Source organism: Cinclus cinclus, chromosome 3 (genome assembly GCF_963662255.1).
Source record: "Cinclus cinclus chromosome 3, bCinCin1.1, whole genome shotgun sequence".
NCBI classification, from domain to species: Eukaryota; Metazoa; Chordata; class Aves; order Passeriformes; family Cinclidae; genus Cinclus; species Cinclus cinclus.
The window spans coordinates 48,111,159-48,138,733 of NC_085048.1; the positions used below are offsets into that span (position 1 = coordinate 48,111,159).

Here is a 27,575-nt window from a genome sequence, read left to right on the forward strand (position 1 = left end):
CCTGCTGGTAGTGAATAAGTGTTGCTGAGAAAAATGTGAATCATCAAGAAGAGCTTGAATGAAGAGAGGAAGCAACACTTCAATAAGATAGAAGGTGAAATAATGAAGATGTGTAACGAGAAGGGTGATACAGAAGTATTAGAGATTAAGAAACTGTCTTCAAGTTGAATCATGGGTGGATGTAAGTGAGGCTAAGTTTGCCTGCATCAAATTCAGCTTTACCATAACTCTGTGGACTAGTTGCATTTGCATATTTACTTCTCTAAGGCAGGAAAATGAGGGAGGAACAATGGAGTTATGGCCAGTGTACGAGTAGGGCCATGCTCAGAGCTCACACTGTATCACTGAGCATGATTCAGATGGCTGGGATTACTGGAAAGGGTAGGCATTGTATCTTCTACTGAATTCAACAAGCTATAGATCAGGATCCTCAAATTTGGATCAATAATTTAATTTTTTATCCTGTCCAATACATTTTTTACACTATCATGTACAAAAGCCATAGATCACTAGTCAATATCCTAAAGTTTCATTTATTGGCAGTGTATTAAACTTGACACATTTTCTCATCATACTGTGCTAAATTTTTCATTAAGACTAAGCTTGTCTTGCAACACTTAGAAAATGTGAACACAACAAGAATTACCTTCCCTTTTTTTCTTCTGTATTGCTTTGAATATTTGTGACTGCTTCAGGACATGGAGGGCATTACTCCTGACTGCACTCTGTCACTGATGGTCATCTTGCCAAACAACTCACAGTTCACAGATATTGGTTAGGCTCTTCCACGATTCTTTTCTAATGCAGACCTACACAAAATGGATACCTGTGAAGGGTATTGTCTTTACAAAATTTTGGGAGGATTGAAGGTTTCTCCTGCTAAAGAAAAAGCTATCGTATGGAGCTCTGTTGTTCAAAACCTTTGTGGCTTGCTGACTGACTGGTCTTTTTGACTTCAGTCAAACTATGCACACAGAGCACATTCAGGTGTGATGGCTACAGGATAGGGATCCTCCTGGTTTCTGGCCACCACATGCTGTAGGTAAGCAAATGTTAGTAATTTTTAAATTACTGAAATGGAAGGAATCCCTGTACAGCCAATCAAGCAGCACTTGAAGAAGAAGGAAATATAATACAGTATTTATTTATTTGTTTATCCGTTGCTCACAGTCTGGTGAGCACAGTGAAGTGCTGCAATTTTATTTATTAGCACATCTGTCTTTTATACTGTCTTTCAGATGAAGAAAAATATTCATATAATGCTTGAAAGGGCTTTTTCAGGGACTTTGAAGAATCCTAATTCAAAATATCTCAATTTCTATTTCATTTTAGTTAGATGTTCAGACTCTAAATTTTTTTCATCTGTGTTTAATCTCCATTTAAGAAACTTCCGAAGCTTGATTGCAGTGGACTTGTCTCTTACAAATGTATACATTGTGACATCAGATAGAACATTTACTACTCTCCATTGTGCCCCATTATCAAATATTTGTATAAAACTATAGAATGTTTCTACCTTCCTGAAAGATGTCAGTGAATAGCTCTGTATAATTTGCAAACTGCTGCTCATGATGAAAGGTTAGAAAAAGCTTATTGCTGTCTTTTATTCAATAATTGTTTGTATAAAATTTTATTATATACTTTGATCTCCAAACACACCAAGGAAGAGTACCTCCCTTCACTCAGTCTGATAAAAAATAAATTAGGATGATGAACATTCAAAATGGAAAGGAGAAGAAATGTAAGAAAATAGGACTGTCCAGACTCACAGATCAATTGCTGTGCAATTTAATATGCAAGATGATTGCAAACATTTGTTTAAATTAAGTAGGGAAACAGACCACCTGCAACAGTGGACAACCTGGTCACCCTTCTTCAACTGCTTTCTAATTTGGAGTTTGGTATTTATGTTGTTTTTTCCAGTTTGTAAAATCCTGTTTGTGCACAGTGAATCTAGACTTCAACTGTTTAGTTTTATTCATGAACGAGCTGGTCTGTTCTTTGGAGCAGCATATCAGTACTCCCTTTTTGGAAGGGCTGCCTTGTGCCTGAGGCATATGTGATTGCATAAACTTAATAAACACCTCAGTAAAATCCCTTACTGTCTGATATATAGGGTTGTTGGTTTTTTTGCTTTAAAGTATCTCCTGTGAAACACCCAAACCATAACATACAGAAAATCAAAGGCTATACAATCTCTGTCTTACCCTGATACACACCATTCCATACCTTAGTATGCTTTCTTGTAGTTTTATTAAAGAGTTGGGTTTTTTTTATTTTCAGACACCTCATAAGTATGATGACATGCAGAATATTTTCCTTGTCTTATGTCTTCTTTGAGGAGTTTTTTCTCTTCTTTCACTCTCTTAAACATTGGTTAACCAGACTCAACTAAGTTCAGCAGAATTTGTGGAATTTATACTTTCTTCATTTGGGTTGCCTTCTTTGACTAGTACCAAATAATTTAGGCCCTCTTGATTCCTTGTTTCCATTAGTGTGGCTGAAAGAACACTGTCTGAATCTGCGCATGGAATATCATTATCTGCATTAAAAGAAAAAAAATTAGAAAAGAAAACAAAGGGAAAATATTTTTTAATAATAATAATAAAATAGAAAATACAACAGCCCAGTAATAGACATGTAGTATACGTAGTATTAGAAAGCAAACAAAATCAGACAGCTGTTGGAGAAAGCTGGTCTAGTGACCTCATAAGAATGATGATTCAAATTTATTTTCTGCTATTGTCTGTGTGGACCAGAATTTCAGGTAAATCACTTGGGGAAGGTTGCTTATCAGTGTTCATACCTCCAGAGGCAGCAATACCATCATGAATATATGACTTGCTTCTTTTCCTTGTAAAGAAGCATAAAGCTAACGTGATTTTAATCTGAACCTTTGTAGTAATCCTGCTAATAATACTGCTAAAGAGTCCTGTAACATTGGCAGTTTTCTATCTGCAAAATCATTATATACTGTTTCTCTAGAGGACTAGTCTAGACTTCTGTCTCTCTAGTATTCTGCCCTTTTAGAGGCTTAAACTTGGCAATCCACTGTGTTTTTCAAGTTTTAAAAAACTTCCAATTTTTCCCTATTTTTATGCAGTTCATATATACATAGTTGTTTTAAATTTATTGCAGGGGATATAAATTTTTTAAAATATGAAAATTTTTAACTAAATGCTCAAGTTACAACTGCTACTATTTTTTTTCATTTATTTTTGTATCATGTACCTTCTTTTATTACACTTCCTCCTTACTTTACTTCATAACTGAAAAATTAATCATGTGACATTCAAGGTTATCTGTTCAAAGGAATCACAAGCATTGCACTATTCCACCAGGCAACACACAATTTATTATGTCACTATAATCACACATCTCCCCAAGCTGTAAAGTCGGAAATTTATTCCACATGCTGGAGTCCATTAGAATAGGAAATATTATCAGGAAAAGTCTGAAAGAGAATTTTGATTTTGGAAATCTGTTAGCAACATGGGGTATGGGACACAGAGCAAACTGTGGTCACGTACCACAGTGACTGACAGCAATGAGAAATCATTTGATACTCACTTTGTCAGTTCAGGGCTATTATGGCCATATTTAGTAATTCGGCTCCAACCAAGCCTTTACCAATCAATTCAGCTCTTCTTTGTTGTTTTTTTGTTTCATTTAATGGCAACCTTCAGGGACAAGTTGCTTTGGAAAAGGCACACAGGCAAATGCTGAGGGGACGTTTGCAGCAAACTCTTTAGAGGGAAACCTTAAAATAAGGGCCCAAGTAAAACTGGGTATTTACAGACCAGACATACGCCGGCTGACCTGCCTAAGTATAGAACACTAGAGGAGCATTCAGATTTGTTTCCTGTATAAGTATCTGGAACTGATGAGGTGATGTTTACACAAATGTGAGTATGAGGTCACTGAGATATTTTTAACAGATATATAGATACATTACTAATTCTTTCCCCAACAGGTCTGAAGAACTACAGAATATATAAAATTTTATAATCCTTTTTCAGCTTATGCGCCACTGTGATTCTCATTACAGAAAAAAAGAGCTGAAAAATCAAACACATTGCCTTGGTTTTACTTTTTGAGCTGAGGGAATGCAATAAGGAAGAAATACTATTTTTTCAGAATATTCTTATCATATCCAATGATGGAGGAAGAATATAATATTGATGACCTTTCTCCTATGACACGACATGTGTAAGATACATTGCCACTTTCACTGTGACATTTTTGACTGTAAGTGCCCTTTCCTTCACTGTTGAGTCATCTCTTAGTGCAGTGTTCAGCACTGATGAAAGCTTAGCACCATTCTGCTGTACAAGGCAAAGCTGTACAAAGATCTCAGCTTATATAGTACAATGCTTGACTGTTGTGTAAGTCAGCAGAGCAAGCAAATTATTTTTGCTCATTTAGTTGGAGCAGAAGAATGGATGGAGACAGAAAATGCTAAAAATGAGCGATTAAAGGAAAAATTCATTATATGTTGTGAAGTTCCTCCAGAAATGTGAGGACTAGAAGCACCACCAGCACCTCGGGAAGCCATAAGTCAATTCAGAGAATTCTGAATAATCTTTGGAAGGGCCTCCCAAAAAATGTTAAGAATTTGAAGGAAGATAGAGAGAAACTGGAGTGGAGAGGCAGGTTGGTATATTTATGAGATACCATTATTTTCTTTTCAGTTTTAACATCGCTAAAATTAGTTGATTGATGTACAGTCATGCTGGGTTATACGTGAGTAAATGCAGGATAAACCATGTGATGTGATCCCCTCAGATTTCACAAGCAAAGCTGGGCTGAGTCAACAAAACACCCCAAGAGGAGACGTCCAAGGAGCACCTTCACGAAATCTGAAGTCAGGCTGGGGAGTTGGCTCTACAGGCTTAAATTCTGAGGGGTTGTCTACACTATGAACTGCTGCACAGTGTAGAGTTACCCACGTTTGCTCTAAACAGCCTACCTCTGGGCACAAGGCAGGCTTGCTCTGTCAGTCCAGAGCTTTGTACAGGCTGAGGAATACCCCATACCCTACCAAGAAGCAGGATCCCACTGAGTTCCGCGCTGTCCCAGGCAGGCTGCTTCCCATATCCAAACCAGAAAGGTCAAAGCTCAGCATTGTACTTGCACAGACACGTCTCAGGTCCTAAGTGCATGTGGCTTTGACCTTGCTGGACACTTTTCCTAGTAGAAAAGCTTAAAGCTGCTGCTTAAACCTTGTGTGTAAAGCACATCTGAGCCAAACTTCAGGTAAATTAATTACAGCACCTCTCTCCGGGGATAGGGAGAAGCTTACTCTAGAGAGCCGCGCAGTAATTGACACAAGAAACGACGATCGCCTGACTCATGCTAATGAGTAATAGAGTTTGCTTGCTTAGCCTCCTCTGAGAAGACCAGCCCTGATCTGATAAAATCGGTGCTTTCCCCTTCCCAATCCCAACATCTCAGTCGGCTGCTTCCTGTCGCAGGGCAGCCACAGCGCTGAGCTGGGCTCCTGGATCCTGCCTCATGATCGCAGAGTGTCTTTCCTTGCCTGCTTGGTAAACTCCGGGGGCTCACAACATGTTTTGAAGTCTTGCCTGGAAGGGTGAAAATTTTTGTGATGTCTTGATAAGCAGATGAAGAGGTTTTGGTGTTTAAATTCAAGAAGGTGACAACATTTAAGAAGAGAAAGAATGTCAGTAGAAAAGCTGATTGGTTGAGACTGAATAAACTGATCTAGAGATGCTGATCTTATATTACAGCTATTTCAGGGCCAGACCCTCAGCTAGCACAAATTAATGAAGTTCCATTGAAACCAGTGGGGTGCCACCAATTTACACCAGCTGAGTAGCCAGCCTGAGACATTACTAATTCCGGGTGACATAATCCTCTATGATGCTTAGCACCTTCTGTATGGTAAGGTATTCAGACGTCCAGCCACATTTCCTGTTTCTCAGTAATACCCTTCTCTTCTTCTTGTACATACTCTGTCCTTTGTCACTGCTACACAATGTATGTGGCAGTAAACAAAACTGGCTGACTTACTGGCATGGATGAAATACATACCCCACAGTGAACACATTCAAGAGAAACACCTGATGACATATCTCTGTGAAGGGTGAAAAAGGTGGCTATTGAACCTTGACTTCTTTACCTCCGCCACGTTGGTTAGCTCAGGGAGACAGCTCCTGTGTAGAGAGTATTTTCCTGGTACCTGATGGCCACCTGGAGCTGGAGGGGCTGTGTTTCAGTTTCCGCACATAGCCAGTAAGAATATAAATAGAACAAATATATATCCGTTTTAATACTCCACTCTGTATTATGTATCAGTGGAGATATATCTGTGTTTCCTGCTTAATGAAGCATATGATCTTGCATGGTTTGAGGGTGACTCACTGAGCTTTGCTATTCTGCCAGACACTAAAGGTGCTAAAAGTGAGAATTTTGTTCATCCCACATTTCCCCTGCACTAATCTGAAGCAGTGCCTTCCTTTTTATTTTAATATATTTTTTAAAGAATTGTGCACTGAAATATCTGTGTACGAGAGTTACTGTTCTAGCAATTACAGATATAAACCTGCTTCTTACCTAGTTTATTAAAATTTATAATACAAATGCACAAAAAAACCACTCAGTTCTACATTTGCTGCCCTGAAGTAAGGCTATAAAAACAGCAAAGAACTCCCTTTCTTCAGGTTACAAAGTAGGATTCATTTTATCAAATCTTAACCACCCAGGTCTTACATGTCCAATTTAAACTCCTTGCCTAGGCTGTCTTTACAGTCAACAGAGAAAGGAGGAATGAATCACTTTGTGGAGATTCTTCATCCACATCCTTGCCTTTACACGTTAACATCCCCTGATTATGTCTACAAGTCTCTGGTGACTGTCAAACAGCCTAGACACCTAGTGTAAATGCAGTTTTTACGTTTTAGTTGCCTATATCTATCCACATCAGTCTACACAAATGCCAGCTCTTACAGTCTTTTACCATCAGATTTTTTCCTTCGGTCTACTGCAAAGTACTGGCGTGACTTCACTTGCAGCATCATATGGCTCATGTGCACTCTCTGGAATCAAACACCATTTGTCTGGGGTACAAATAAGAAATTATTACAGCACCAAGTTCCCCTTTACTTACAGCGTTGTCTCATTTGGAAGCAGCCTTTCCTCTGACCTCTGCAGGCTTTGGGTCAACCACTCACTAAGCTAAGTGGGGAAGAGGATTACTGAATTTCAGAAATATACAAAGGAGACTAGATACAAGGTTCTAAAAATGTCTCTTATCAACACATCTGCTTTAGAGAAGCTTCCGTTTGCCCAAGTGATTACTTTACCTTCAGAGAGGTGCGTGGAGTAGTTTTTAAAAGGTGGTTTGGTTTAGGAAAATAAACTGATGGCTCTTACATGGGGAACAGAAAGCATGTACTCAGCCAGTACAGATTGCAAACATATAATTAATGATGAAATCACTGAGTCTAGCTTTATATTAAAGTCCTCTCAGTGCAAAATTTTGCACAGATATTTAAAAAAAAATACAAATGACAGTTGCAGCAAGTACCTGAACAGAAGAAATACATACACTGACTTTGGAAAGAAAAATGAAAAAAAGCCAAACATTACTAAATTCGAACTCTTGTATCTTCCCACATTTTTCAAGCAGTATCTCCAGCTGAGGAATTTAAAAATCATGGTTTTGAGGCCAAATATATTTCCTTTCAGTCTTTAGTCTTTTATCCTGGATTTTCTCTAACTGCCTGGCATCTCTCCTCTTGCCAGAGGAGCCTCTCTTTCTGAGCAAGTAGACATCTCTTCCATATAGGTCCAAATGGCATTGTGAGGAGCAGCCCTGATAAGAATAGTCCTAGGTCATAAAGGCAAGAAGTCACTCCAGCTGCTGAATGCCCAGTTGTCTGATGTCAGGAAAAGTGTTTGCCAAATCAAACAGGTGTTTCCATCTGTAAAGAGGCACTCGTGAGACCCGAAAAGCTATCATGCTGTCTTATATGTGCAAATGTAAAAACTGATGTCTGAAAATAGATGGTCCAGTTATTTTTACAGCAATGCAGGGCCATCTTTCTAGCATGCTGTGCTTCTTGGAACTGGGGGAAGAACAGACTATCTTTCAGCAATGAATGGGAACTCTGGTGACAGGGTCTGTGCTCAGTAAATTCCCACTGAAGTCAAAACCCGCTGGTGTCTCAGTCCTCCAGCTGGATGGTGCTGCCGTCACTCAAATAAATATTGTTACTGCTACTTTAAACCCACAATCAATGTCTTGGGAAAGCCTGTCAGAACAAGAAGGAAAAACTCTAAACTGGTAGACCCTGGTCCTGAGCTTGTTTCCCTCCCTTCCAATGCAGAAGTGCCAGGAGGTGCTGGTATTGCTCAGGCATGTTTATTGACACTTGATGCCTGCTTTAGAAGGGTAACTCTTGCAATAACACAGCATGTGCCCCTTTTGCCATCCCCATGCTATCCTGTTAGCATGCTGTCCACTAGCAGACTGTCTGTATTGGTTTACCCGCACTTGCCATCTCTCTGTCATACTGTATTGGCATTAAGGTTATTGAGAAAATCTAATGTTTTCCAGCTCACCCACTTGTGAAAATCACTGACAGCATATATGGACCTGCCAGCAGTGTGGCTACCCATTGGTAGGTAGGACTCAACAGAAGCTGGAATATGCATGATTCTCTGTAAGGCTAAATATCTTAGCTATTTTGAGGCATGTAATTTCACTTTGCTTGACATTTGTCTCTTTCTTTTGGAACTAGGTCACCTGGTGAGAGCAAGCATTTCTTGGCTGGAGGCTCATGACTGGAGTTTCATTACACACAAAGGCCAAGAACCGTGTAGCATTTTTGGAAAATACTGTCGAGGACAATCCATCATGAAACAGATTTTTTTGCATTATTTGTTTTGGCTGTCATCTTTCTACTACTACTATGATGAACACAAGAAATACTTCACTTAGTCTCAGCTAACAATGAATACAAATTATAAAAATCACTAACTTATTATACAGCATGTTACAAATTACAGTCTGAGACATATTCCATGCCCCAAACTGTTTTCAACAGGGTCATAGTGGAGCATACATTTTAGTCTGGAAACTCATCACTTCTGGAGCCCACATCTTACTGAATCCCACTGCATGAGATTTACATGGCAGGCAGAAAAACTGTCGAACTAATTCAAGGCTGGAGATCTACAAAAAATTGACATGCATGTATCTTTGATGAGAAAATCCAGCAACAGTAAGACATCACATGTACTCTAGAGCTCCAGTGGAGTAAACAGCATAATATTTTAATGGGCTTATTAAGATTATGCTTGGGGAAAGAGGGAGGTAGCCTAGAGATTAATTATAAAAATACAGGAAAATAAGTATGGCATTACAGAGACATGTAAAGAGCTACTCAAGCGTTTATTTTAAAATGCATATAAAGGGAAGGATGATATGTAGATGAATAAAATTCAAACTACCTTGACTCCTGAAGGGAATTTCCTATATGAGAATCACCAAATGAACCTGAGGAGAAGTTAAGAAGGACTTTTGAGATCTGAAACATGAAAATATTGAATGGAAGGATGAAAACAGTTGCTTTGTGTTCTCCTCCCAGTGCAGATCCAGCAATGGGTCTGTGGCAAGAGCAGCTGGGCAGAACTTATGGAAAGGGAAGAATGAGGGGAAGAGGAAGAGGGAACATGACAACTGGTGTGGAAAGGTCCCAGGCTCAGGAAGAGAGTGTGCCAAGTAGAAGTTCTGATGGCCAAAGGTGAATTGCCCTGCTTACCACAGTGGTCCAGATTTTACCAACTAAGTTATTGTAAACAGGTTTAATGGAGCCTGATTTTAGAAGTGACCACTTTCAAGAGATTCTCTGACCAAAATGTACATTGTGGAGTACTGCTATTAAGAACACCCTTAAAGTCCATTATACTACCATATTTTCTGCACTAAACTGATTTTTTTCAAATTTTTGTCCTTCAAACTGACACTTTTCATGGAAGCCTCAATCCATGTTTTCCTTTGCAACTAGGTAATTTCTAAGAAAGTAACTTTTGTTCCTGGCAAACAATGGCTTTTTCTCTGTGACCTCTGCTGCGTGGCAGAACCTGAAATTTAGACAAAATAATGTTTCTTACATTAAGAACATGTATTTGTTATCCCAGTGAAAGTAATTATTTGCTTAGGTTGAGCAAGTTGACAACCGAAGAAAGATCAGGCTTATCTGATACGTGCTAAACAGAGACTTGCCTTGAAACCAAAACTGTTTTGTGTTACATCTGTGCCAGGCCTACTCCACCACAAACACAACAATGTTCCAGCCCCTTTCCCCAGCTCCAAGCAGCAGAGAAGTAGGTTTCTCTAGAAATTTCAGCCCTGCTAAAGATTTTGAGATACTGATGCAATGCCACAAGAACTTTTAAACTCCATTAGTTTTCATTTCTCTGTTGCCTGTGGAGTTAGGGAATACAGGGAAGAGATATCTAAGCTAGGAAACCAAACTAGCTCAGGAGAGGGTGCAAGCAATTGAATCAGTGCAGCCCGTGTTGAGTGGAAGTTGTGCTCCTGTAGGCATCTTAAAATTAAACATCTAGTCTGAGATACTGTAGCTGAGATGCTGTATTTAGGATATGTTATCCTGAGCAGTGTGTTTGGGGGGACTCTACTTGAGCAGGGATGTTGGACTGGGTAACTTCCAGTGGTCCATTCACCTACCCTGTGACTCTCTGTGAACCAAATTAAATATGGCAAGTCACCTGGATGCCATCCATCATCAGTGAAGAGTAAGGCAAAAGGTGACCCCTTTCCTACTATGCCACATGCCCAAAAACCAGGAGCTGTCACTTTCTGCTTCTGACTACAGAGCTACATAGAAGAGTATCCTAGATGAGACTCCTAGCTTGTAGACAGCTGCATGTAGGTGAGATAAAGTCCACCCAAAATGTAAGGCCTATTAGCTTGGGCATAGTGCCTAATTAATTGGCTGTAGTCCTTTCCTGAGCTAATGCCAGGCATACATTTCTGCCAGACTAAGTATATCTTTCCTGAATGTCATTATTGAGAGCTAAGATACCCTTAAAGAAATTTAAAAATTACACCATATGAAAATTGTTTTTCATTATAGCATCAGCGTGCAAAATCAGCTGATAAAAAGCATGAAATGATAGATTATCTCTGCTGGTCCCTTCATGTCTTTATAAAGTTTTTTAGTTGTGCCATGAGCATGCCATGAACAGACTGGATTTGACATAAAGAGAAATCACAATGGAAAGAAACGGACACTTATAAGGCTCCACCAAATTATAAAGGTTAGCAAATTATCAAATTAAGTGACAACTGGACAATGCCATTGAATTGAATATAGGTAGTATCCTGAAAAAAAAAAAAAAGTCTGTGTAGTTCTGTATTTGAGTACTGTGTCATTCCTGGGATGGATCAAGAAATGTTTAGAAAAACATGAAGTACTGAAGTATCAAAACTGTTTGAGAATCAGGGTGAGTTCCTAGTTCAGTAACAATTTGTGACAGAATAAAAAAGCAAACCCACCAAAAATTGCCACCAAAACTTAGCTTTTAGATATTTTAGAAACAGTCAGGTTTGGTTTTTCTAGAACAGAAAGTAGTTATTTTACTTTTTCAATATTTTTAATTATAAAACCATAGCATACAAACACATTAAATGAAAAAAAAAAAATCTGTGAAACGAAAGCGAAATATTTCAACTGATAAAAACTTCCAGATCACATTGTTTACTAATATGGTTCACTTTTGCTCAATATTTAGTCAGGAATTACTGCAGGATGTGAGTAGATTGCTGTTCTGGCCCAGACAGGATGTTAATTTCCATATTTAGATGGTTTACACCCCACTTGCACAGACAACTTCAAATTTAGCATTACCTTTTTTCTTCATTCCTGTCTTCACAACCTTACTAATGTTCTTATATAACTGAGCTTTGTTGTGTCCCATATCTTAAGCATGTCTTCCCTAACATCACTTAGTTTATTCATTCAGAGCGTGCAGAGCACAGGCAAGACCTGAATCGAGCAGGGTTTGGGCTTGGATAAAGGCTACCTGACTAGGGTACCTAAATTGTGCTTCACTTTCAGGTGGCTGCTGAGTCAGTACTCCTAGAAAAAGTGCCTATTGGCCATGTTTAGCTCAGGGAGAAGACATAGATGTCTTTGAAATTGGGACAGATTTCCACAGGGAAGCCTTCTAAGGCTCTCCTGGCTCTTCAAGGAATTTAGGCATTTACTTCAGAGGAACAGGGTTGAGAACTACCAAGAATTTAGATGCAAATTGGGTGTCTCTGTGAGTCAGGCTTAATTACAGCCTCATTTGGGCCTTTCTGCTTGAAAATCTTGCACATCCTTTATCTAATTTGTTGTACCTCTCAGGCACATAATGAATCACACTAGTTCAGTATGATAGATGTAAATCTTTGCTGATTCCATTTAACAACCAGAGAATTTGAGGCAGTGACAAATGCAATGAAAAGAACTTTGCTAACAGGGCAGAGGCCACAAGAATAGTGGGTGCTGGCCCAGACTCACCTTCAAAAGCTTCATTGATGATGCCAGTTGATGACTCTCTGCCTTCAAGAGGGTGGATGAAGGACAGTGGAGAGTGTCTTATCTCTTGAAGTTTGTCATGAATATAAGAGAAAGTAGGTCTGTTGTGAGGTTCTTGGGACCAGCATCTTGTCATTAAATCACATCTGGGAAAAAAGTTAAATGCAAACAAAAATGATAATATAATCATTCATCTCAACACTTACCATTAAACATCTAAGAAGCAAGTTTGGCCTGAAAATTTTCTGTGTGGTACAAAGATTATCATCAGCTGCTGAGGCAATGAAAAACGAATTAAAGATCAAATTAAAGTACGGAATAATTAGTATGAACATTTTAATTTTCCAAAGATGGATATTTTTGAGATTGGAAGCAGATATAACACTAAAAACAAAAAGACATTTTTGCCATGAGCACCTACTCTCACAGAAGAGAGGAATGCTTTCTAAGAAAGGAATGTTTTCTAAGAAAGCAGACAAAGAGGAAATTTTCTCAAAGAAAAAAATAATTTTAAAAAAAAGGAAGTGTAAAATCAGAAATGAACTTGAAATTTTCAACTTATTTAATCCTCCTTCAACTCAAGCTACCTCACATTCAGGAGAAGTTCAAGGAAAACCCTCCAGCACAGGGAGAGTTAATTTCAACTTCTACCTCCAGACCAAAACAAAGTTTTCCAAAGGCAAAAATAGTGTGAATTTCCTCTGGGTGCAGGGATTCAGGCCCACATTGTACAACACTGTCACTACCATTTAGTGGAAGATTTACCTCCTCTTTGTCTAATTGATAGGGCTGGTTCTTATTCCTTGCTCAAGGTTATGCTACACAAAACCAAATCCTACAAAAGCCAGGGGGAGACAGGTTGAAAACCAAAACACAGCCAACACCTGGACATGCTAAGTGTTGGGAGTGGAAAGAGGTCTTAGAGTCTCAAAACCAGAGAGCAGCCAGTGAAAGGCTGGTTCAGGAAGCTGCATCTGGAATGTGGAGCATTTACTTCTAAGCCTTAAATTCAAACCCTCCCCTGACAAACATCTACCCAGACCTGCTGCTATGTGATACCAGGTGTTAATCTGCTATGTAAAACGAATTGGCTTGCTCAGATCCTCGATTATCCACCTTAAAAAGATGACTGCTGTCCTTCACAGCAACTGACCATCTTAAAAAGCCCTTAGTGACAGCTGGGAGGAATCGCCTGACTTCTGATTTTTCAAATATATTTTTCATTAAAATATTAATGTCAAGAGAGAATGTGAGTAGAAAAATTGTTTCAAAACCACTTTTCATCAACCTATGTTCTTGTGGTTCTCAAGTTGAACAGAGTAATTCTGGTTTATTCAAAAAGATTCCATGAAATTTTGAAAATCCGTTTTAAAAATCTAAAAAGTAGTAGTGGCTTCCTAACACTCTGAATTACTTCATCTGCTTACTTTCAGGTGTACTGGTTATTGAAATATAGAAGGAAAAGGACTGAATGGGACTCAAAATAAGGTTAAATAAGTGTTTTCCTTCTGCTGCCAGCAAAGTGTTGCTCATGCTGAATTCCAGCCTTGGATGCTGGATGCCAAACAATCTTCTTTCTGACACATGCTTGTTGGTAGGATGTCCAGGCAAAAAACGAGATCAGTTTCTGGGCTTCATCAGGTTTGCATTTGGGCTCCCATGAGCAGATCCTTGTCAGAGAAACAGCCAGCCACAGACCAAGAAAGAAACAGGAAATGATACATGAGGAATAGACTCATGGAACGTTTTGGGATGGAAGGGACCTTCAAGGATCATCTAGTCCAACCCACCAACCATGTGCAGGGACATCTTCCACTACATCAGGTTCCTCAAAGCCCCACCCAACCTGGCCTTGAACAGTTCCAGGGATGGAATATTTACAAGTTCTCTGGGCAATCTTTTTCAGTGTTTCACCACCCTCATTGTAAAATAATTCTTACATCCAATCTAAATTTACCCTCTTTTCATTTATTAAACAAGAGCATTACACGTGTGGATTATGAATACTTTTGTTTCCTATGAGCAATCTCTGTCTTTTTAATTAATTATTTTTTAATTGGACAATCTGCTGTATACAGTCATTCAGTTTTGCTATGGAGTAAGGATATTCTGCCAAAACTGAACTTCAGTACTGTAATTTTCTCATTTCAAGTATAGTCCATATTTTTATTTCCTAAATCAAATTTCTTGGTGGTCGGCTTAAAATATCCATGCTGGTATTTTTCACTAAGTGTTTAATTCAGATAGGCTTTAGGTTTCTATTGACAAAAACTTTCACGCTTTCTCAGAATATATTTGCAAATTTCACATGTACAGCAACTGGTGGCATGACATTCAGCTTTTGAGGCACACTGTGACATCCAAAATTTTAAGTGATACGGCACAAACTTCCATTAGCTCAGAAATACATGACTATGAGACCAGTCAAGCAGGTGAAAGACAGCTTAACGTGCCAAGATACATGTAAGTGACAGATTGAACACATTCCTGTATTTTTGGGGAGCCAAACATGGGGTAGCAAATAGTGCATCACTTCAGCATGAGAAAGAGACCCAGAGGATTCCCCTACTTCATGGGAAAAGCCTGTTAGGAAAAAATTAAAAATGACAGTTCCAAATATAGCATTAGCTAAAAATTTATGTTAATTTTAAGAACCAACCTTTACACTAGTGTACATCTACACACCTACACTTCACACTTGTGTTTTATCTGGGGGAGACAACCAAATGTCCAACAGACCTGCATATGTGGGGTTAGCTAGAATTCGAGGGCCTGGAAAAGCAAAGAACTGATATTCAGTATCTGATGCTGGAGGCAGAATGCAAACATTCCTGAAATGCACTCTTGTGCACAGAAGCTACAGGCATTACTAATTCTTTTCTCACATGAAATGGGAAATAAAATTGCTGTGTGATTTTCTTAGAAAGTGAGAAAATTTTTCATGATAAAGGACCCCTGATTTAATCTGATTCATTCTGTGCAAGGCCTTCTTCTCTCTCACTCTCTTAGTCCCTCCAGGGCATCATTCCCAGAAACAAATAGCAAAAAACTTTTAGTTGCCAAACTAAAATTTCTTATCAAAGTCAGTTGTGTAAGTTTGTATGGGACTGAGCATTGGGTGAAACTGCAGCTTCAAGTCAGCAAATGTCCTGATGCTTGTACAAATTCTCTAGACTGTAATCCATGGCCTTTGAGGATCTATGTTGAATTAGCTCACTTCAGTTCACACCTTGGCCTTCTCTTGCATGCAAGGCTCATACCCAGGTGGCTGTGCCAGATGTGGATCTCTGACTGCAAATGTACTTACATTCATAGATTCAATTAATGTTTCAATATATGTGCCTCATTTATACATCCCCAAGACCCTTTCTCAATTCTTTACCAAGCTTTACCCAGCCACAGTTCTCTGGGGAAAAGTAGATTATTCGTTCCTGGAGTAACAACTTGTGGAGGCAAGGGGAAGAATTTTTCCCCCTTCCAAATAAAAACCAACCAAACAACCCACTTCCTTCATGCTTTTACAGCCTAGGGTTTCTGTGCCAGTCCTACTTGCACTTGCAGGGTAAGCCCATCACAGATTCCTAAACACTTCTCTGCTGAAGTACTTTGGCCTTTGAACTCTCTTCCTATCAGTGATGGTTTGTTTTGTCAAATGACAATGAGCGAGCCAAAGTGCCGAGGAGACAATTACTGACTGCTGATGTCTTGATACAGGTTCAAAACCACGAGGAGGGAAGCAGGAATGTCAAGAATCTCGGCATGCCATTAATGACCTAGCAAAGCAGCAAAAAGCTGTTTATGCTGCTGACAGAAGCTGCATGCAGGTGATGAGTGTTCACCCATTGAGATAAAAGACTGTACAAGAGTCTAAGCCCTAAGTCAAAGAGCTTGTTGGCTTTCAAAAACTACTGTTAGGCACTGATCCTACAAGTTACAACAGGCAGATCGGTATTTAAGACCTATCTGCTGTGCTAAATTCAAGATCTGGGACCTTAAAAATTGCTTCAAGCAAGGTTTTCTTGATTTTTTTGTAGGTCTGGTGACTCGTTTTAAGGCAATTTATAAGCCTTTGCTTAAGTTTGAATGCCAGAGTAGTACATGGGTATAGCTGCCTCCTGTGCTTTCTTATTCACAGGACAGCTGCCAGGAATTTTTTTAGGATACCTTTCTCAGCAGAAAATGCTGCAATTTAAATTTCTTTGGGTTTTCATTTGTTCTGTTTCATTTTATTAAAATAAAATTCTAATCTCTTCAGTTCCTCCAAGTGCTAAAGCTAGGTTTGGGTTGGGTTTTTTTGTGTGTTTTTTATTGCTAACATGGTATTTCAGCTGTATCTACATAATGGTAAATAATCACTTTCTCTTAAACTCAGAACATGGTAATTGGTGTAAGGTCTATCACGGAGATAGTGGCTTGCCAATCACAGAATTATTCTCAAGTCTTCCTCAGCCCTGGGAGTAAGAATTGCTCACTTTCAGTAGACTCCTGTTTGTAGGATCAGCTGTCATGTGCATTGATGTGACTGCTTGTGCTGAGTAGGTGAGAAATAGAGACATGAAATTAGACAATACTGAGTGATTGTTAAGCTCATGTTCTGCTTCCTCCTTTATACACCTCTGGTCAGTACTGGTTTGATCAGCTTGATGTACTTATTTTATTCTGTTAAATGCAAGGATTTTGCAATTAAACATGCATTTTGTGCTCAAGACACAAACAGAAATTGAAGGACTTATCCAGTCCAGCTAAAGACTAACCAGAAATACAGACTTCCTTTTTCCTGTACTGTTTCAGCTTTTCTTATTGGCTTTTTTTTAACTCTCTATTTTTCACATATGTTTCAATATTAGCCTATTCCTGCACCTACCATTAAGAAAGAGAATTTCATCCACAGTCACAGACACATGATGTACAAAGACAGGCAAAATCTTTCTTAGAGCCATCTTAACTTCTAACCAATACCTTCAGCTACTCTCAGGCTGTTCTCACAGTCCTACCAGATTCATGCCTTAAATTCTTATTCACAGGCTGGTCTACTGGATGAATTAGTAGTAGGTTGGCCCGTTTTATTGGAAACAAAAGTGGAGGATGTTGGGCTCCTCATGGGCATGACTAACCTTCAAAAGGATGACCAGCTGGCAAAAAGCCTCTTGCTTTTTATAAATATTATCAACAACAATTAAACAAAATTAACTTACAGGTCATCAGGACAATTGTTTGGAGAGTCAAGCCTTCCTCCTGATCGCACATGGTGCAAAACTTCTGTATTGGAGAAACCTGGATATGGCTGTTGACCCAGAGTCAATGTTTCCCACACTAGTACTCCAAAAGCCCTGGGAAACATCATTTAAAAAAAAATTAATAACCATAGTCATCATGAAATCTCCCTATTAACAGTTCGATTGTGTCTAACCAAGGAATAAGACTCAGAAAAGTTAGGAGTAAGAAGACTTAATTTGATTTTGTCCCTAAGCCAGCCTCTGGAATAGCTAAAATAAATGTATAGAATTGAGATGCTTATCCAGACTCACTGAGATGCGGCTCAGAAGACACTGAGAGCCCACATCTTCCCAGGCAGCACTCAGGTTGAACATGCCCTCATATATATAAACAAATGTTTTGAAATCTCTAGAGGTGTGGTTTAAAATGGAGAAAGACAAGTTCTTTTAAGCACCACTTGTGGACCAATTAGCACCTCATTTAGTTTGGCACAGAATACTAAATTACTTCCTTAGATAAGTGCAAGAGTAGCAACCACATAGATGGGTGCAGGCACTGGGGACTTGGACAAGTCCCTGGGTTGAATACCTGTGGCCACCGAATTCTAAACTTGTGTGAATATCAGGTTTCATGGATCTGGTTTAGTCTGGGGTTATTTCTCCATGTCTCCTGACACTGGGTCTCTGTCTGCTTCTTCACAATAAACTCAAAGCCACTCAAATACACATTTTTCGCAAACCTCCACCAAAAAAAAAAAAAAAAAAAAAAAAAGGTACCGTGACCTTCCCCTGACAATGTTGCAAAGTGTGAAATGTAAGAGGAAAGTATTTGGCTGTGGGAACAAAATGTCAATAAACCTAATGGAAAACAAAATGGAACAGCATGCAGGCAGTCAATTTACTGCTCAATCAAGCAAAAACCACACTGTGGGCCTGGCTGGTACAATTGTAAAATTGTTTGAGCGACACTATTTCCTTCCAACAGAAACATAAAGCTCAAATATAAAGAAATAAATCCATAAAGAATACTGTGATGGTGTCAAATATTTCATTAGATCCTTAACATTTCACAAATTTAAACAGAAAATCTGCCCTAGCCTAAAAATTATTAGAGATGACAATGTATAAACCTGTAATTTCTCCTCTAAATCAGTATCTTTTTTGCAGCAGAATTTAGTATGATTCTGCCCACAGCTGTGTGGCTGCTATAACTCACCAGACATCAGAACGACTTGTAAAGACACCATCAATAAGGCTTTCAGGAGCCATCCATCTGACAGGGAGCAGACCTTCTCCTCTTTTTCTGTAATAGTCATTTTTATAGACATCTCTGGCAAGTCCAAAATCACCGATCTTTACTATCCGGGATGAACGCTCATATTCCTTCTCAGACACAAGGCAGTTGCGAGCAGCCAAGTCCCTGATTTATAAGGCAGAGAAAAGAGGATGGAGTAAGCATTGCAGAAAATCTCAGGTCTGTAAGTCATCTGCCTCAACGTTCTCTTCAGAGCAGTGCCAGCCCCAAGGTTGGATCAAGTGATTTAGGGCCTTGCCCCAGTTAAGTTTGGCATATCTTCAAGACTGGAGATGACACAGGCCTTCTGGACAACCTGTTTCAGTGACTGATCTGGGATGTTGTGAACAATATTATCTAATTTCTTTGCTGTAAATTGTGCCTCTTTCTTCTCATCTTTTCCCTGAACCTCTCCCAGAAAATTTGTCTCTGTGTCCTCTATAGCTACCCATTAGGCAGACAAAGACAATACATGGATCTTCCACTTGTCCTTCTCTCTGTTGCATTTCACAGGATAAGATTCTTGCCTAGTGTGCACTAAGTCCTTGGTTCAGATCTTAGAAGAGCCCACCATTTTGGGAGAGAACTGTGAATGGTATTTAGCAGAAAAGCATAGTTAGATTTTACTCCAGTGCTCTCTCCTGTCGTTTTTCTAGACATTTTTTCCTGGGTTAAATAATGAGTCCCAATACTGTAAACTCTAGGAAGACTAAGGAAGTAAGTTCTGTACCTGTGTATAAAATGCATTTTCTCTAAATAGACACAGCCTTTGCAAACATCCAAACATATATCCAAGAGGTCTGTGGCTCTCAGTAAAGGGTTCTGGAGCTACAAGAAACAAAGACAGAAGTTAGCTATTCCTTCCTGCTTTACCAGCTCAGAATGACAAACTCCCCATGCAAGATTTCCTCATTGAAATGTCATTCCCCATTTGAAATATATAGGATTTTTCCAAAAGAGTCAAAGAACAGGTGCAAAATCTCTGTATGTCAATTGAGTGAATGTTAATTCGAAGGAGGATAAGTTGCCAAATCACTGCACTGTGAGGAAGGTGAACACATTCTGTTTGATTTGCAGCTCAGAATACCCTAGCACTTTCAGAGCTGTGGAAGAAAGAGGACCCTGAAAATTTCCTCCCACTATCAGATCAGGTTTGTTTGTTGTTGTATTAATCTGTGTAATATATTTTTCTAGTAGAAGAGGTGTATATGCATTTCACTAGAATTCAACACTGACTGTGGATTTGATCTATGTAAATGAACTATACAACTGCTATAATGCTACAAAATTTCATTTTGACCTCCAGTCATACCATCCATATTCCTAATCCACACAGTAACTGGAGAAAATTTTACTTGAAGTTGTTTATTCTTTATTATTTTATTTCCTTCTAAAGAATTTGAGGACACAGGCACAGGGACAGTATATTCTTATATGCTTGGACTATGCTTCTCAAATTAAGGATACTGTTGTCATTTAAAGACAAAAAATCCCTTTATGATTCCTAATAGACCACATATATGACCACCATTATTTATTACCAACTGTCCTTTCAAAAGGACACTTTATGATTTTCACAGTGAGAAATCCAGCAGATGGAAATCTCATCACTGAAACTACAATTTTGGTTAGTGATCTAATGACATTCAATCTTCCTCACAGCATCACTGATTGCAAGGTCAGCACTGAACACTGAAGTCCCAGGGTGTTAAGGAAAAGCTAGGTCAGACCTTGCAAGTAAAGAAACAGCTGAGCATCAGCATAGACTTTTAGAAAGGGAAAAACTGAGAAGCTGTGGGCAGTTACAAGTAAAAAATGTAGTTCTCATGGTCTTTACCTTTTTCCTTCTGGCTCCTCGTAAATAGCTCAGTAGATCCCCTCCCTCCATCAGCTCCAGTATAAGATACTGAGGTTCATTTAATAGACACACACCAAGTAACTTCAGAATGTGGGGATGATCAAATTTGCTAAACAGAAGGAAACAACTGTAAGATTACGTATGAGAAATCCAGCTGGTTGATAGCTAACAGAGTGCTTATAGTTGCAAACAATGAATGAGCAGTTTGGCCTTTACAGTCTTGCTTCTATGAACAATGTGATTCAATAGCTCTCAGTGCCTGGGTTTGTTCAGTCATGGGGAGAGTTTAGTGACATCCTTCCAAAAGAGAGGCTTACACTGTCTTTGACAGGCAGTCTGATGCATGCACACATAGTAAAAAGCACACTTCATCACATATCCAAGAAGAAAAGTAGCCAAATGGCAATTTCTTCTAGGAGTGAGTTGTCGCCTGTATATTAAAGGTATCTACATTATTTTAATAGAGTATTTTTACTACTATATTCACAATAGGACTGGTCCAGAGATATATGCAAAAGTAAAAACACAAGGTGAAATACATTATTTTCACAGTTCAGACGGGGACAGCTTTTTACAGTACATTTCCAAGGGGAACAAAATACATATGAGGAATACTTCTTAATATAATAGCAATTGTTTGTGTGTGTCTAAGACAGGGACTACCACAGACTAATCAGTACTCTCAGTACTGCAGGTATTCTTCAAATAATGAAGAATATTTATTGCCTCTGTCAGTGCCTGTGTTTTTTCAATCACTTAATTGTGTTAGAAAATGATTTTCCCCTCTCATGCTTCGTGAAAGCACTTGCACAAAGAGTCAGAGAAACTTGACTCTATTGGGAGAATTGATGGTGTCCAAAATGCTGTCAAATGCAGCAGTGTAAACAAACAAGAGAGGGACATTTTCCTTCTAATCTCTTTCAATTCACCTAATCTCAGGTGTGGGCAAAGACTCCTGCAAAAAGTGTGATTTAGAATGTGACAGCTCTTCCCTTCCCCCCCCCCCCCCCCCCCCCAGGACATATCTCTCAATCAGACAAACTTTAGCACTTTCAGGAACAAAAAGAGGGGAAGGAGCACCTGGCACTTTCCTTTGCACCCAATGCAGACTTTTCTCCACTGAACTGTCATTCCTTACTTCCCGAGGGATGGGACAGACACAAAAATTTCCTACATGTATTTGCACACAAATGACTCACCAATAACCAACATTTTGAAATAGAGGCAACTCAATTTTCCCTTTGCTGCATAGCAATAAAAAGGAACAAATAGTTCCAGCTTGACTGAGCCAGTATGCATAACACTACAAGCCAAATTTTAATGAATATCCAAAACCGCAAGCAAAATAAAAGTTGCACTTACATATCTTACAACTTGCATCTTATACACCTTACCTGCTACTAAGCACTCAGATGCTTATTTTTATTTCTCCTTTCTACCCTTGGTTTCATTTATGAGAACTTACAGAGAATGTCAGGTAAAATCATTAAACCCTCCATTATGGAATAAAATAATTTTTATATATTAAAAATGAAATATTCAAATAATATAAAATATACATTATTGTCGTTGTTGTCGTGTTGCTGCTGATGCTGTTGTATTTAATTACTACAGAAATTATATGATATTTAAACTTTTCTATTCTTTTCATTTCTGATTCATTGCATTGGTGTACATATGGGGCCATATCAATGTTTATGTTCAAATGTAAAAACATCTTCAATTACACACTCTTCCAGGATTTCCGGGTTTGGATTATTATCTGCCACAAGAATTAGGAGAGCCTCAGAAACTTTAACTATGGGTTCATATAACTATGGGTTCATCATTTCCATACTACACAGAAAAGATACCTTAACTGTGTTTATGACTGCTAAGTAGACTGAAGATGGATTATAAGGAGATTACACACAACTCTTACTCTTTATCGATTATTTGCACTTTAATGACATGGTTGAATTTTTGGCTTTAACAAGCCTTTTACCTCATTCAGTTACAGTGTGTCATAAAAGGCAAAAAATCCAAGATACATATTTTTAATTGTGTAGCCACAAAAAAATTAGAATGTTTTGAAAATCAATTTCCAGATTAATAACACCACATTTACTGTGCAGAAATAAATATTTAATTTAAAAAAAAAAACAACCCTGCTTCTATTTCTGCGTACACGAAATAAAAGTCAAAGAAGTTCAAAAGTGCATCTGAAAACTAAATTACATTCTCATATTACCAGTTGAAACATTCAGTTGAACTTCTTGTTTCTGGAGACACTCTAGAAAACAAGATTTCTACCTGAAATACAAGCCTTGTTATGTGAAATTCTTGCAGTTGTGACAGACGCATAATTTATCACTACATCAGTAGAAGGGGTATGTGGCAGCCCCTAGTGGCACATTTTTAAAAAAATATTTTCCACTATAAATTACAAGTTTAGGCATCTCTTTCTTCTGAGCTGTTTCTTTCAGTAAAATGTGATTAGCCAAATTTTGACCAAAATTGCCTTTAGCAATTTACTTGGTTTAGGGGAATAAAGCTACTGAAATACACCAATACAATCCCAAATAAATCCATGATATGAGCATATTGAACTTGCAGTCTATATCTTAAATTTTGCTTATCAGATTTATAGCTTTAGTTCCGTGATATCCATCAGTAGTGATTTACTTGTTTAGCAGAAACACAAGAACACCCCAAAAATGCCACAGTAATCCGTTTAGAGGAAAGTGTGGCTTTCATTTCTCTGAAAAGCCACCACCCTCAGATGATACCAGGTTTGAAGGGTGCCCAAAGACAAAGTTGTCCCTACCTCATTAAGTGTGCCTCCTTCAAGAATTCGCTTTTCTCGTGGTCTGTCGCACCATTCTTCAAAGTCTACTCAACAGAAAGCAGAAGTGTAGCAACATTTGGTCATCATCACTGTTACCACATGGCACGTAAGTAAAACAATCAGACATAGATGTGGACTTAAATACACATTATTTTCCAGAAATCATTGCAAGGCTTTAAGAGATTTGCAAGAAACACAGCGAAGAAATACCCAGATCAGCCAGGAAATACCCAGATCAACCCAACACCCGTTTCTCAGGTAAAACCTCTGAGACAGATCTCTCTGCCCATCCCATTCTGTTGCCAGAGAAATAGACAGCTGTGATTACCTTAACTGCTACTTTGGATTCTCCACTTCCATCTGCCAGGATATCTACTGCAGTCCCTTCATACACCTCTCCAAATGCTCCACTTCCTAACAATTTGTGCAAGTTGAGTTTGTCCCGAGGGAAAGTTGGCAAGGATTCAATCTCTGCTTGAGAAGGAAGAGTGCTACAAAACAGCAATAGTAGTCACTTGTTCATACATAAGAATGTCTGAAATTCTATCAAAATTCAAATAAAGCTGGTACTAATTGTCTCATCAGGTATGTTTAAGGGGAGCTCAGGTGAGGCCTGGATGTTTTGGAAGTTACTTGAAAACACCAGGTCATCTTCCTTCCATGTACACTTGTGTTTCTTGCCAGAGTGACATGAAGGATGGGCTGGGGGCGATCCAGGCTGGGCTGTGCACCAGAGGGGAAACGTGCCAGGGCATCCTTTGGAGCAGACCTGCCCTGCAGCAAACATGCAGCTCTTAACCCTACCTTGAGGTTTCAGGGTTGAATGCCCTGATTAAAACTGGTCCAGAGAAGACCTCTTAGTTGTTGTCCTGAAAATACATTTGCTCTGAGGACATACCGTACAGCATAACAGGCATTGGCTAGTCCCACTGTGTCAGCCATTCCCCTGAGTCGAGCTAGTTCTTTGTCTTCCTTGATAAACACTATCTGTCCAGGAAAGGCCCGTTTTCTGGATTTCAATCTTTGCTTCCATACTGGAATAGAAAAGGAGACTATTAGGTCTTTCACTTTGAGAGCATCCCAGTGTGTGAGCACACTGAAAGGCTACAGGTTTTATGTTACTTTGTTCAACATCACCCCTCAACAACTCATGTAAGCAAGTCATTTCCATCTGACATTTTTTTCCCCACAAAACACAGACAACTGCTCACTGAGCTGACAACTCAGTCAGGTATCCACTGCTGCATGTAACAAGACCCCAGGAAAACATGGGGACTGAAAGGACACAACCATCACATGTGGACATTTACATCTCAGGGTAATCATTATATCCTTTCTTCAGGGACAAAGCTTAAGCGAAATAAAATGAGACCCTTTGGTGAACAAACTTGAGAATTGCAAGGTGCAAGTTTTTATAAGGATAAACACAAACATTAGAATTCTTTAAGCACTCCTGTGCTCTCCTCACTAGAAATCAACAGCAAGAAATGCCTGAAGAAGGAGTGAATTTCCATCCTGTCCTTGACACCAAAAATATAATTAGCCATCTCTAGGGCCTCAAAGAATGAGAATATTCAAGTTCCTGCCAGCTCCCATCCATCCTAGGGAGGGAGCATTTCCCTAAATCTGGAGGCTAGTCATTTCCCACCATCTGAAGTTCCTTGTCACTGAGGCCTGGCAAACCAAGAGTAAACAAAAAACTCAATCACATACCAAAACCCAATAGCATGACCACAGCCAAACACAGCACAATAACTCCAATCACAGAAGCAACAGCAATGATGGTGCCTGTGGAGATCATATTATCTGTTAAAGAGAAAGGGAAATTGGCTTAATTACTGTGCATGCATGCAATGTCAGTCCCAGGGAGTGGAGCACACCTGAGAGAACCCTTCATCTGCCTGCTATGTAAAGGTCTTCCACTGCACAAAGCTCTCTTGTAGGCTGTATGTGGATGTGCATGGGGTCAGACTAATCCTTCTGCCCCGGACTGGGGCCATTCCTGCGACCTAATGTATATGCAGAAAAAGAAAATGCTGAACTGTTTGACTACTCAAGGTGGGATTTCCAAAAGCGCCCACAAAGTGTAAGTCTAGCATTCTGGCTGAAAGCAAGAAGTAATTCTGATATCTTTTCCTAGTGTGTGAGCTTGATGGCATAAATGAGCAGAAACCCTTTTCAGACCCACTGTTCTGAGCAAAAGAGCCTGGATGAGCACTAGCAGCAGGGGTCACCATATAAACATCACCACTTATTACCTATTAGAAACATTACTTTAGCTTTGAAGTAATATTGTTTTTAAAATAGCCAGTCTCTGTTCCTAAATTGGTATGACTATTTAGAATAACAACAACAAAAAAAAAGATTAACAGAATACAGAAATACAAGACATACCTTCACTCAAAATTATATCCATGCTGATGTCACTGTATTCACTAAGTCCCAGCACATTTGCAGCTGCTGCTCTGAACTGGAAAGTTCCTTCTAAGTTCTTGGCCTTCCACATGCAAATACTGCCACAGGAGCCGTTGTAAACCACCTTCCACGTGGACTTCACATCACTGCTGTTGCCAGACTGTTTCCTGCAACATGCACAGCACAGCACAGGAATGTCATTAATGCCATCAGGGCAGTTTACTGCTTCACCCTTAACCCATTATTTCAGTTTCATGGTTTTCACAGCATTTTTCTGCCTGCATAAAACTCAATCTGGTTGTGGGATTTTGGCTACACAGAAAAAAAAAAAAAGTGCCATGCCATTTCAGCAGTGCTAGGAACCAAACATTTTTATCTTGGCATTGGAAATTAAATAACAGAACATTTTAGACACAAAAAAACTGCTCAGTATATGCCTGATTCACCTGTATCAGTATATGCCTCACAGCCAAGATTTCAAAATGTTCTTATTTAGCTTTCTGGGGAAAAAAAAAGATATATATTTCTACTGTGTTAGAGCTTTTCACTCTTCCAGACCCAGAGTAATTCAGTGTCTCTTGTGCCTCAGGTTTCACAAGCTAAATAGGAAGCAAGTCATTGGCAGTGAAGATACCATTCTTTAGCTAGCCACTTTCCCACAGTATCTGCTGACTGCTGGGTGTATTTCTTCCTTTCCCCATTGGACTGAGATTGATTGCTCACAATAAATTCAGAGCTGATTATTCACCAACCAAAAGAAGACCATGTACTTAAACTTGAAAGGCCATATCTGAAATATCATTTCATGTCACACAACACCCTAATACATCATGGGAAATGACCTTCATGAGCAAGTCACTCATTCTCCCAACATGCTTTAATGAAGAAAAAAGGCCAAGCACTTCAAAACCAGAAAGACATGGGAAAACTATGTATTCATGCCCGTGGTGTGTACATGTTGCCACTAGAGCTGTATGAAAAATGTCTGCTTGAAAGGGCTAGGCAAACATTTTCTAGAATGTTATGCAACTGTCCTAACATTTTTCTACCTATTGTGAAATTCAGTCAAAAACATCAGCATGTGTACATTCAAACTGCAAGAGAAAAGCTTACTTCATTAAAAGACCACCTCAGTGATGCATTATGATTCCAGAGTTGAATAAGAAGCTGGAGTCTGGAGAACAGAGCAGCTAATGCACAGCCCTGGCACAGACGAAGGGACTGACCTTTCCTTACTATCAGCAGCAAGTCAGGTATAGATTGTCTCCTGGCATATAAAAATTATTGTTTTATCAGAGCATGCAGGTCAGTGCTCCTGCATGCTCACAGAACTGTAGGAAGCTTACAGCACCAGAAAAATATATCTGGGTGAAAACCTCTGTAGGTAAAG

General features: G+C 39.0%; 1 protein-coding gene across 1 annotated transcript in view; it reads right to left on the bottom strand.

Annotated features, from left to right (window-relative positions):
- Positions 1–2,380: 2,380 nt before the first annotated feature.
- The window catches only part of ROS1 (ROS proto-oncogene 1, receptor tyrosine kinase), a 68,469-nt gene continuing 43,274 nt past the window's right edge, over positions 2,381–27,575 (bottom strand). Inside the window, exons 34-44 of the mRNA XM_062488973.1 lie at positions 26,165–26,352; positions 25,484–25,576; positions 24,669–24,804; positions 24,099–24,261; positions 23,750–23,814; positions 20,923–21,052; positions 19,816–19,913; positions 19,008–19,211; positions 17,771–17,905; positions 12,558–12,721; positions 2,381–2,542 (exon numbers count right to left, since the gene is read on the bottom strand). Coding sequence (XP_062344957.1) covers positions 2,388–2,542; positions 12,558–12,721; positions 17,771–17,905; positions 19,008–19,211; positions 19,816–19,913; positions 20,923–21,052; positions 23,750–23,814; positions 24,099–24,261; positions 24,669–24,804; positions 25,484–25,576; positions 26,165–26,352 — 1,531 coding nt within the window. The 3' untranslated portion in view covers positions 2,381–2,387. The remainder of the gene's footprint in view (positions 2,543–12,557; positions 12,722–17,770; positions 17,906–19,007; positions 19,212–19,815; positions 19,914–20,922; positions 21,053–23,749; positions 23,815–24,098; positions 24,262–24,668; positions 24,805–25,483; positions 25,577–26,164; positions 26,353–27,575) is intronic.